Source organism: Meleagris gallopavo, chromosome 5, assembly GCF_905368555.1.
Source record: "Meleagris gallopavo chromosome 5, MGAL_WU_HG_1.1, whole genome shotgun sequence".
In the NCBI taxonomy this organism is placed as follows: Eukaryota; Metazoa; Chordata; class Aves; order Galliformes; family Phasianidae; genus Meleagris; species Meleagris gallopavo.
In genome coordinates, this window is record NC_139408.1 from 34463490 (window position 1) to 34476493 (window position 13004).

At 38.2% G+C, this 13004-nt stretch overlaps 1 protein-coding gene across 8 annotated transcripts in view; it reads left to right on the forward strand.

Moving 5' to 3' along the window:
* Positions 1–13004, forward strand: part of AKAP6 (A-kinase anchoring protein 6) — a 273752-nt gene that overhangs the window by 92948 nt on the left and 167800 nt on the right. For all 8 annotated transcript variants that reach the window (XM_085225172.1, XM_085225173.1, XM_085225176.1 and 5 more), the window contains one exon: positions 12114–12236. In XM_085225172.1, the coding sequence (XP_085081298.1) occupies positions 12114–12236 (123 nt within the window). The remainder of the gene's footprint in view (positions 1–12113; positions 12237–13004) is intronic.

Here is a 13004-nt window from a genome sequence, read left to right on the forward strand (position 1 = left end):
AGGATTTAGCAGAGGTCAATACATACAACAGTTACTCATAAGCAAATAGCATCTGCTCTATTTTAGTAAAGAAGAGTGGTTTGGTATTTTTTCCTTCAATAGGAAAACTTTTCGATATGGTAATATATCACCCTCTTGAGGCCAGTTGTCGTTACAGCACCTATTTAATAGAAACGAATTTGCTTCTCAAACGAACAAGATTTGTGTAACTTTATAGTCGGATTTGTTAGAAATTCAGAAATTAAATAATTGTAAACAATAATCTTTCCTCCTTATGAATATTCATCCTTAGGAGGATACTTTTACTTTAGTGTAGGTTCCAACTATTTTTGCTTTGAATTTTATTCCAATGAATTTAATGTTGAAATGTCATTCTGATTTAAAATAATAGCATGAGTATGTCTGCTATTAAACTTTATAAAATATAACCTGCACCCTCACTTCTATTGTGGAAGTGTACCATTTCACTTCACAGATATTGTGAAATATATTTCAAACATAAACTATTCTCTGCAAATAATAAATGTCTTACTAAACGTGTATTTGCTATTTTTTCTATCATTTAGAGAACTTATGTTATATAGATAAGCAGTGATTAATATGACTTTCTTATTTTCAGACCAAGAATATTATGCCTTTCTGCCCTTCTCCATCACTTGCCAGCTACCTTGCTGAAAATGATACATAAAATATAATTAATTTATCTTTTATTACAAAAGCACTGAATCTTTGAAGTTGATTTTGTGCCATTTGATGAAAGTACTCAATTTGGTTAATGTCATTATTTTAACATGGTTTATTCTTTGTTTGGGAAAAAGTAAATTGTTTGCAGCTGTCCAGACAACTTTCAAACCTCTTTTAAATTGAAATCACGCATTAGGCCCACTCTGCATTTAGGCTACAGGAACAACCATGGTATATGTACATTACATGCAGTTTCAAAGGAATTAAATGCTGGGGGAGTGAGGTCAATTTCCAAGAACTATAGGATCAAACAGTAAGGAAATGCTAGGACTGGTGGGAGGAGGCACTCAGACGGCACCAGTTGAGTCCTGTGGTGCAGCCCAGCGCATGTGCAAGGTCACAGCTGACCCTCAGCAGGATGAACAGCTGAACATGGCTGTCCCACCCCCAGGCTCCATCTGACCCCTAAATACTCAGAGCATGCCAAGCAAGAAATGATGGCCATCCATAGCTGCCTATTTTTTCTGAGCGAACTAAAGTTGTCTGATATATTATAGAAGCCATTATATGGAAAAATTGCAAATGAAGGTTAGTTCATCTTTTGGATGAAGTTCAGCTTATAATAAAAAATACATACATTAGCTGTAAAACAATCTGAAAATAAGGTTTGTTGCCAACACAACATTTAAAATAATTACATGAAGAGGCAATCCAGTACTTCCAAGTACCCTTACATCACCATATGTTGTTTCAACATCAATAGTTACATTGACAGCATTTTTAAAAAAAGTGTAGCAGGCAACTAGCTTCACTGAAAATGTAGATGCTGACTACATACTCTCACTAACCATGGAGTTTGGATCAAGGTTGCTGCACAACAAACATTTCATATTGAAAGAATAGGGAATATTCTGATCAGAACATTTTGCTTTAGGTTTTTCTGTAGAATAAATAACAAATCTACTTAGGAATGATAGATCCTGAACTAACTTCTGTATTTTCTGTTGTAGTTTAGAGCTTATAACAGTGGACAAAAAGAGAATTTGGGACCATAAAATGGATGTGAATATGTTAATATATCCCAGCAATCAGCCCCTATCCTGTAACCAGGACATAGCAACTCATTTTGGTGCCTTTATATCCTCTTTAAACCATAATTCTGAGTTACTTTTTTTTTTTTTTAACCAAAATTTGGAAACATTTACAGAATAACTATTTTTACTAGTTCCCTCTTAGCCAGACCACTCTGCCCTCTCCTGCACTGTGCTCAGGATCCCTCCAGAACCCAGATCCTGCTTTCAGCTTTCAGCAACTGCAGAGCTGAAGTTCCCCTTTTGGGGAGTAGCTAACATGATCTGTCTTCTCTCAGGCACATTTGCTGCTTTTATCCTTCCCTTTGTACATTTCTGGCTACAAATATCCAGAGACTGTGGTTATATCTTGCTCCCTGGTTTATCAGCTAAGTGAGTCCAAGTGTATGTGACCTAAAAAGATTCACGTCAAGAACACGTTGGCTGTTCTTTACACAGGGCAAATCTTTGACTTAGGATTATAATATAAAAAAGGCTGAGCTTGAGATACTTGATGCTCTAACACGTATGAGAAACTTAAACTTATATTCTATTGGAACACATTTTGGGTGCATATCTTTTTTTATATAGAAAATAAATGACTCAGAAACAGCTATTTTAAGAGTAGTGAAAGCTACTGGGAGACATGATCAATAACAGGCATTGCTATTTGTGAAGGAATTTATCTTGAGAAACAGTACGTAGCATTGACCAGACCATTCAAGGACCTGATTTGGGTGATCATTCAGAAGTTTGTGCATTGTTCAGGCCTTATGGCATCAGCACTGTGACTGAACTGCCTTAAATTCTTTTGTGCGTCAATTTCATTTCCATTAGCTTGTTTATTTTGTTTTGTTTATCCATCCTTTCCTTGTCCTATCTCCTTTTCAGGGATCTCGGTATCCTTTAACTCTTGTATTTGTCTCATTTACTCCATAGTTTCAAATTATGTTCCCAAGAACCTCTACCCATTCAAAATTTCATCAGAGGACAGATTAGGGATGCTGAATGAGGCAAGTGAAAGAATCATGCCAGTGCAGGCTCTGCCAGGCGAGGCTGCAAGCGCTGCTCTTGTGGCCATGAGTACGGTGAGCCTCAGCCAATCTGAATGAAATATTGCCTTGAAAATAGCCCAGTTCCCAGTTGTGATGCATGGTAACTTAGGAGGTAGGTAGGCAAAAGAATTTCCTGTCATCTAGTATGTTTTGATGTATGTGAAATTTTTCCATCAAAGAAAGATATGCTAGTTATTTGATTCCCAGGAGTGCTTTGAATTCCATACCACTTTTGAGATACAGCATTGATCTATACTTCTGCAGCATGAACTCTCTCCTCACTGGAAGCCTGAAGCCTTACTGGTGTTATGGATGTTAATGTTTAGTCTCTGGTAGAAAGCCTGGTCACATAGTGTAAGAGATCAGCAGACATTTTGTATGCTTGGCATTACTGCCTTCTGAGCAGATGGCATCTCTGGAGGTTTACAACCAATCCATATTGCTGTTAAGTTCACACCAGATGATTCCTTAAATGATGAATGTATCAGAGAGCTTTCCTGTTCCCCTCCCTTCTCTGCAATGGTCCTCTCTATAATACTTGCAAAGGCATGAGGACATTTTCTATGCCACTGTATGGCATACAGATGCATATGTGTTTGGCCTCAAGGCTGCTTGGATCTTTGCTGCCCAGCAGTGTCCTTCCAGCCCATTGATTTTGCCTCTAGGCTGTAGGTGGTCACTGGCCAGAAGGCTGGGGAAGTGCTGTCAGTGGTGCTAGAAGCTTGTCTGCTCTCTGTGAAAACATCACTCAGGAATAGGGCTTTGGAAGACTTTGGCATACTTTCCTGTAACTATCTTTAGTTTTGCTCCAGAGCCTATCTGCTGATACTGTCAAGGTCTCTTTTTAGATCTTGTAAGTTTCAAATAGTATTGGACAGCTTGTGGTGGTTCTTTTAAATAGAAATTAGATCTTCACCTTGAGCAAAGGCAAGACAAGGCATAGAGTGAGGAAAGAATCACATTTATGGCACCATGAAAAGGTGCCATAAGTACTGTAAAGAGATGCGTTCATGAAAGGTTCTTAAGACATAGATTAGTGTAACCTGCTCTTTGACTTTATTTCTGCTCCTACACAACAATCCCATGGGGGCAGTGACATTACTGTTGCAGAATCAGGTTCCCTGTCTTCACATGTAGTTATTTTTAATGGACTGAAAAGTAAAACTGCACTGCTTGTTCCTCTGTATCCTGCCTTTTAAGCCATTTATGTTTGTGATTCTCTTACCAAGAAGGCTTTGGGAACACAAGAACTTCTTAAAAGCTTTTACTGCCATTCCTGCTCTAGTCAGACTACAGTATAACTTAGGAATGCTAGTAAAGTCTGCAGGTTTAGTAGTGGACTAAAAAAAAAGTCTGCAAGAACTAAGGTCAAGAGGATCCTTTCACTGACTTTTAGGGGCAAAATTAGAGCTGAATTAATTTGCAGTGTTTTCCTAGGCTTCTAAGAGCTGTGCTTTGTCACACACAAGAAGTAGTCTTGACTCTCCAGAACCTCTCCCTGAAAAGCTGAATTATGTGTGACTGATATAACTCCATATTTTTACATATTAATCCTTGTTTTGCAGCATCAGGATATATAATGTGAACTTTAAATAAGAAAACATCATGAGCCAGTAAACATCCTGTGCTGCTCTTTTTCATTCTGTAACTGTATAAATTGTGACCAGTAAGCTGGATGCCCATCAGAGAAAGTACCTTCAGTTACTTCTAATTTTATATGTGGTTGTTGGATACAAAACCAAGAGCTGCATTTGTGAAAGATTTGTTTAGCACAATATTTGGCCTTAAAAATGCCTAACTAAGCAGTATATAGTAGAAGACTAAGATATAACTCTACAGAAATGTCCAGTGTGAAAAGTCTTTATCTTTCTCTTTCCCTGTTTTGAGTGAATATTTAAATTCCATATTCTCATAGGCTGAGGTTATTGAGTAAGCATAGTAACTTCTTAGCTGAAAGCTGCTAGTTTCTAGACCATTTGTGAACGAATGTATCCCTAACTGCATATTAAATATTAGCATCCTCCTGATGTGCTTGGTCAGATCTGTATTTCAGCAAAGTCATTATCTACCACAGAATGACAATGTAACACAAAGAATATTTTCCATTGTGGCATTTTTGTTCCTTGGGAATCCCTAACATCTGTACTGCTAATGGTTTTATTGTTGTTTCTGAGTCCAACTCCAATTAAATTATCCATGGCAGTTTGTTGCAGCCTCATCCTCTTGAGTACCTGGATTTCTTTGAGTTACCTTTGCCTATGAAAAAAATGCACTTTTATCCTTTTGAAAATAAAACCCATGAGCAGCAATGAGTTCCTCCTGAGACTAATATGCAAGTCCTTTTGTGGTCAGACAAAGGGTTTCTTAATGTATTCTGTGATAGAAGAGCCCTTAGAGCCATCCCATCCTTGCACACAAACCCCTCTTGTGAGCTCAGTCTTTTTGTAAATTGGGAACAAACTTTACAACACTGTCTGCTTGCAACAAAATTGGACATTCATTTTTAAGCAACAGCCTCATAACCAATTCTTCTAAGAAGAGAATTCCCTTTGTGTAATAAAAGGAAAGGTGGAGAGAAAAAAGGTCTGGGTTAGTGATTTAACAAGCAGTGTTGTCTGGTGCTTCTATACTGGGGTTTGTGTAGACACTGTAGAGTCACACTTAACTGCCATAATAGATTGCTTAGTATGTTTGCACTTAATAGTTTGCCGCTTCTGTTTTATTCTGATTTTAATCTTAGTTCAACTTATTAGAAGGGTTTTGTGCTTTCAAAAATGCAATGACCAGAAGTATGCCTTCGTACAATAAGCCAGCATATGTGTTAAATGAAAATGTTAGCCTAATAAACTGAGCACTATTTTCCCTCCACAGCTTAAAATTACAAGCCAAAAGGTATTGAATTAATGTTCCTACCTGTGCTATATAGAGGCACAAAACATCTGGGAAATTTTATCCGTGAAAAGTAAAAACAAAATTTGACTTAGAAGGAAGGCATACATAAAGCATTCTACAGTGGTGTTAACTGGATGCACCTGCATCCTCTGTATTTTGTATCATAATTTTGACAGTGTTCATGCTAGTGTTTACTTTATTGCATATATCCAGATTCCTCATCTAATGCAATCTTGTATCAAAAATGAAAATATTCAGCATTTTCATATTCTTTTTTAAAAATTATTTTTTTTGGGGGGTTGGGGGTTGTTAACCATAACTGTACTGTCTCTTAGACTACAGCTCAAAATTACAGAACTGCACTTTATTCTGTTTCCATTCTAAATGAGGTCTAGTAAAAGCTGCATTTGTAAAATGATAGTTGCAGCTGAGATGGAAACTTCCTCCCTTCCCGTTCCATTCAATTAATGAAAGTGGAACTTCAAAGTCTAAATGAGATCATTTGAAGTTACTGAACACCAGAACTGTTTACTTTCCTATTTTACAAAAATAAATAAATAAATAATTAAATAATAGAGATTGTAGTGTAAAAAGTGAAGTTTAACCTCTGAAAAGAAGCTAGGAAAATTTAAACGTTGTAGTGAAGTGTTCTCTGAGTTGGGAGACATTTTGTGCCAAATTTTAAGTAACTCACTTGATAATCCTGCGTATATGTATTTTTTTTCACAGCTGTGACAATATAAGCTTTTCTGAAAGGTCTCAATTGTGTTCTGATCAGAAAATTGCAATCCAGTGAGAATATGTCTGAGCAACACCCCTGAGCTGAGAACATGTAGAAATATCATGAGTGACTGGAGCATTTTTACAGTTTCGTAAGCAAGCATGTTAGCACTAATTATGCAGTTGTTACAGGTCAGTCTTCAGCAGAGATGGAGTGAGCATCTGAAGCTCAATGGGACTATGAAGTAGGAAACTGGAGAGGAAAGGGAGTGAGGAACTCATGGGCTGAGCCAAGAGGGGCAGGGGCAGCAGTGGGGTGTAGGTAATAAATAGCAAGTTGTGCTGAACAGTTGTGATCAGGAAGAAATATGCAAACAGGATCCAAGAAAACAGGTAAAGAAAGAGCCAGTCACAAACTACTCGGGATGCCAAAGATGACCAATTTCTGTGATCATTTTAAATATTTAATTTTTCTGACACATATTTGGGATGGATGGAATGCACACAGTCCCATCAAGTGTAGTGAATTGTATACGAGAATTGTTCATTTGACCATCCCTATAGGCCTTGCTGCCATGCTCCAGTGTGTCTTGTGCTGGCAGCGCACCACCACAGCTGCTCTTCTGCATGCCACAACATGAAGCTGCTAATCCAAGATCCTCTGACCAGTTCTATTAGCTATAGGGAGCCCTGCAGCCCTGTGCAGCAAATGGGGGACTCTGCCTTTTATAGTCCCTTATCTTTAATAGAGCCAGATTGGAAGACACACTTTGAGGTGCATCCTTCCTTGTCCCAGTATACATGCATGCCTTTGGCCTCTGATCTGATCCATCCCTGTAGTTTGGTGTGACTCAACAAGTTAATTCTCACGTTTTATGATTCAAAATTTGAGAGATCTGGTCATTAATGAGGGAGTCTTGCAGTCATTACTTAAATCCTGCCAATTATTTTAAAGTTCTCTGGTTAATTAACTCATTGATTTTGTAGAAGAAATTAATAAAGTGTATTTTCATTGCATAAGGCCACCAGCACTGAAGCAGATACACTGAGTTATGGCTATTTTTTTCACAGTACTTATAATTGTCTTTCTTCTTCATTCTTATCCATACAGAGCAAATAAAATTAGACCACAAAAACAAACAAACAAACCTTTGTACATCTGAAATTTCAAATTAAGCCATTTTGTTTGCTGTAGCATTGTTCATGGGTGTATGATTAGAACTTTTTTCCTGTCCTTAGGAAAATCTATAGAGCTGTCATAAAACAAAATGAAAAGCTGAATGATTTAATGGTGAATGTTTAAAAAATTTCTGCATTGGGAATGGTAAGAGCTTTATCATTATTTGCAAGCTTTTCAACAGAAGTTGCTACAAATCATCCAGGATACAATGTTTGTTTCTTTCCTAAACAGCACAGAAGAAGAGCATTATGCTGTGTCATATAGGGACTTGATTTTTTTTAAAATAACTAGTTTTGCTAGCATAGTACAGGACTATTACATTTGAAAAAATGAACCAGTTGGTCAAAAGGCAAAGACTGGATTGATTATACTGGTGCTACATTTTTCTGTTCTGTTCCACGCTTTTCTCCCTGAGGAATTTTGTGCAGTAATTTTTAGTTTCATTGTGGCTGACTATGAGTTTTTTTACTTCCAAAAACTCATTTAATTTTTTGTAACCAAAATATGGGTTGGATAAATTTTACTGTATTTTCTTTATAAGCATAATTGTGTCCAGATGAGACCCTTAATGAACATAAATCAGCAAAGCTACACTGAAGTTTGTAATGATTGAAACTCTTCCCTACCTTAAGATTGATGAAGATAAAAATATTTAGAGAAAGAAAAACATAATCTAAAACAGCAAACATAGAAAGAGTAAGAAAATATATCAGTTACAATTTGTCATCCTATGAATTTCTCTCACTGAGTCTCCTCGATATGAATTCAGGATTGCATATTAAGTCTCATCCCTTATTTTAATATAATTTATGCTGTATCGTTTACTTATTTATTTATGTTTTATGCTCTGTCAGAGTTTTGGAAAACAAAGTTTTCTCCCTATTACTTTTTAGAACTTGCTTTGTCTTTATCTTCTGTTGAAAGCATGTATATTCTGGGAAAGATCGTAAATAATGAGAAAAGCAAATATTGTCATGCAGTTTGTGTCACAGAGTATATGTACATCTTTGATCATTCCAGCTAAACAGGCTGCTAGGGACTCAATGTGGTCAATTTTTAGAGGAGCAGAGTCCCTTCAGTACGGTTTCAGTAGTGTTTTGGTCTCTGCTTCTGTTTCATGTGCTGTGAGGAGAGCAGGGACATGGCTTTGTATTTCTGTTAGGGTTCCTTGGGGACCATCAGCACCACCGGCACTCTTTCTATGGCTATCGGGAGCTTGAGTCTCCGTTTGGGCTGGCTGGGAAGGCTCTGCCGGCAGAGACAGAACCATGTGTTTTGGTCATGGGCTGTGATCAGCAGTGAGGACTGGTCTGTCCCTCTGAGTCTGAAGCTAACTGTCCCTAAGCAGGCAGGCAGAGGGGAGTAGGGAGTGCTTAGCAGGAAGGAGCTGCTGTCCAGCTCTTGACTCCAGAACTGCTGCAGCCAGTTACATGTGCGTAGGTTTCAATTTTCAGACTGGTGCTGCCTTCCAGGCGGGGTTAAGTTATAAAGCTTGGGGTCAGGTGATAAAGCTGGCTCTTGTGTTGGTATAAGGCTATGAAAATAAAGGAGAGGAAATGGTAGGCAACAAAACAAAAGCAAACAACATCGGAGGAGCGTTGTTTGATCAGTAAGCCGTGACAAATGAAGCAAGAGCTGCACTGTTCAAATTTAATCTTACATATAAGCTGAAGTAAAAGCAGTTGTGTGTTTTGCTCGTCTTTTATTGGCACCGTGCCTACAACCAGCCGAGCCGCCGCTCCCTCAATCCCGGGCCCGCCTCTCTCAGCCGGCCGATGCAGCGGTGCCGGCAGGTGGCGCTGTGGGCCCAGGCACGGCGCACTGGCAGGGGAGAGGCGCTCCCTCCTCCGGTGGCTCCGCGCGACGGGGTACGGTCTTTTCATCTCTTCTTCCCTTCCTTTCCCTTCGATTTTTTCAGTCTCTACTGCTGTGTTCTTTTGAATGTTTTCAACAACGTTTTATTACCGTAATTTGGAAAATAAATTACGATAGGCGCTGCCTGGCAGGAGAGACTTCCTTGAGACGGGGAGGGAATGGGTCTGGTGCTGCCGAACTGTCCTGCTGCCCAGTCTGTGCCTGCTCACTGTCTCAGGGTGCCCAGTGAAAGAACGCGTATCAGCGTGGTTTTGTAAGAGGCTGGTGCTTGTGTTTATGAGCAGGGTTAGTAGTCTGTGCTGCTGGTGCGTGACCATTTCCAAATATGAGTGTAAATTAACAGACTCTAACACACGCACGTGTTTTGTGCAAGGGTAGAAGTAACTCTGTTACTGATAGCTGCATTTTGTTCTTGTGCAGGCCTGCAAGGCTTCTGAGCACTCTTTTGAAGGCATACAGACATCATGTACTGTGGGTAGATGTTATGCATGTCGTTTTTGTAAAGTACAAGACACACATACAAGAGAGAGCATTTCTTCATTTTTTTCTGCTTACCATATCACCTTGTCTCTCAAGGACAGCACATTGCTAAAATGCAGGCAGAGATTTATTGGAGGGCCTAGAAGGACTTTATTCCTCCTGCTCTTCTCCCTGTCAGCTCCCATCTCCCATTCCTCTGCCAGTATGGCATCTCTTATTTTCTGCTATGAGCTGGAAAAAAGCAAGTGTATTGCTTGCTTTTTTGTGTAAGGAGTCAGGGGAACATCTTGCTCCATATTCAGTCTCCCACTTTTGTCCCATTGCTTGGAGTAACATAGTCCTTTTGTCATGACCTATGTGTGGGCTAACTTCGTTTCAGTCTCCAGAGCAGACACACACACAATGTCCTGATAAACAGCCTGTAATGAAACCTGTGGAATAGCAGTTTTCTTCTTTATAGCTCTTTGGGATGTGGCTGGTTCCATGAAAAGAAGTGACAATAGACTAATTACCATTCTGGGAACTCATAGTGGCTCACCAAAAATACGATAATTAAGATGAGGCCTTCAGAGTGCCCAGTATGTGCTGTGCTGCTGTGACTCCAGTATGCACTGGAGCATCCTGCTAGAGATCAGGCATTTGAGCCTTAAGGCGGGAGCTGACTACTGGACACTACTTTGCACAGCGTTGGGCCAGAGGGACTGTACTGCCATGCATCACATTCACTGTTTGGTCTCCAGAAATGATTGGCAAGCGATGAATGTCAGTGTATGCCATTTTTTCCACAGGGAGGAATTCATTGACACACCTTTGCTTCATACACACTTCCACATCAGATGCCAGTTTATTGCATTGCTCCTCTGCTGCCATCTGGCACCAGCAACAAAATGTAACGGTATATTGGTGATGAGGTTTAACCTCTACTGTCACACCACCAATGTCCACCCCTGATGTCATGGCCCAACAAAATAAAATAGGTGATGTTACTTTCAGAGCAGCCATTGTAACACAGCTGTGCCCTCGAAGTCCAAACTTCTGTTTCCACATCAGCTTGAATTCCAATTTCATGTGCAATTTTGGAGAATGGGATTTGGATTCCTGAGAGACTTGCCAGTCTTTGAAAGTTTTGTCCTCAGCTTGTTTTCAGTTATCTGAATGGATTAGTAATTACTAAAAATCATTTCATAAATAAAATGATAAGAGTGTGATACTGAGTGTGTATACTTAAGCTGTTATCCTACTGGAGCTTATAATTCACACTGGACTGTGGAATTGTCAGTAGTTTATAATACAACCAGTTTTAGACCTAACTTCATCTTGTCTTAGGCTGCTTGTAATAGATGGTCATTTCTCATCACAGTTAATTTTCAGGCTGCCTATAAATGTTATGGTCAGTTTATTTTACACATGTGGTTTGCAGTGAATAAGAATTCAGTAAAATTATTTGTACTCAGTATGTACCTATAGTATTATCCAATCATGTAAATTCAGGGGCACTGTTTTTAATCAGACAATATAATTGGTACTAATTTTGTAATAAATGGTGCTGCTGAAGAAGCAGGAGCTCCTTCTCAGTATCTGTGTGGTTCATGTGCAATCAACAATATTTATATTAAATGATATATATTCTGCCTCACCTACTGTTTGATTTCTTCTCTCTGCATCTCATACAAGGGATCAAAACAGGAATCACAAGACATACATTCTGACAAGTAGTTTCTTTCCTCAGTCTGCCAGGGTATAACTTGTTAATGCAGCTTTATTCAGCACTTTTTCATCCAGAAGTGCTCTTGCTACACCCAGTCTCCTCAGTGCAAGGTTTTCAGCTCAATTGCCATTGTAATCTCAATGCAGCTTTATGTATACCCCCTTCATGTGTTCTGAAACCTTCATTTTATTTCCATTTTCTCACAGTCACACAGATTTTGTTCTGTCCTAAAATGTCTCCTTAGATTATCCCCCCAAAAATGTTTTGCTCCTCATTTATTAGAAGCCTACTTCCTAATTGTATTTTTTTCCTTGTATGCTTGCAAAAGATAAATGTTTGCTGTACAATACATTTTCAGCTTAAAAAAAAAAAGAAGCATACGTTTTTCAGATTGCCATTTTACTAACAAATTTGCTTCTCTTGTTCTTTCTTTTTTCTTATCTGGTAAGGGGTTTGTAAGCAAGCTGGATGAATTAATTCACTGGTTAAATGAAGCCATGGAAACAACAGAGAATTGGACTCCTCCTAAAGCAGAGACAGACAGCCTTAAACTGTACCTGGAGACACACTTGGTAGGACAAGATTATACTATGATTGTTATCAGTAATTGAAGTGTTCTGTGGTGCTTTTTATTTGATTATTATTTTTTAATTATTAGTGTGCATCTATATTTTAATGTAAGATCTGCAGCATTGCAGTTTGTTTTAATGAATATACCAACAAATTACCTCTATATTTAAAATAAGTCCTGATTGCTTTTTAAAAAATTAAATTAAAAGCCAAAATTATATTACAATTCAGAAATTATCTCCAAAATTGAAAGAAAATTGTGGTAGCCAAAGAAAAAAGAATACCGTTCTTTCTGCTGATTATTCTAGGATTTTTACAATGTTGTAGTATTAAGAAAGCTTCCTTAATAGTAAGGAACTCATTCTCTCTCCCATAGTTTAACATAGCACAAAGTCATTTAAATAAAATGTTTGAAATAATTATTTCAATCACTTTACTTGATATGCATTTCTGTCAAGTAATTAATACAACTGTCACTAACCTTGTTCTTGTGCAAAGAGCTAAAACATTGGGTGGAAGTAGGAAACACTTGGATGAATAATCTTCTGAATATATTACAGGCTAGAATTATAGATTGAGAAATATTTGAAAAACCTCATGAGGCTTTCACTGAATTCTGCCAAGAGCTGGCTTCTGGCTATGACAAGTGAAAAAAAAGACCTGAATTAAACCAAATATTCATTCCTCAAGACCAAAATTGTATGCTGTAGCTAAAGAGTACAGATCAATATAATCTTTTCAATGGATAGGTATCTCAATAAGCAAACCAC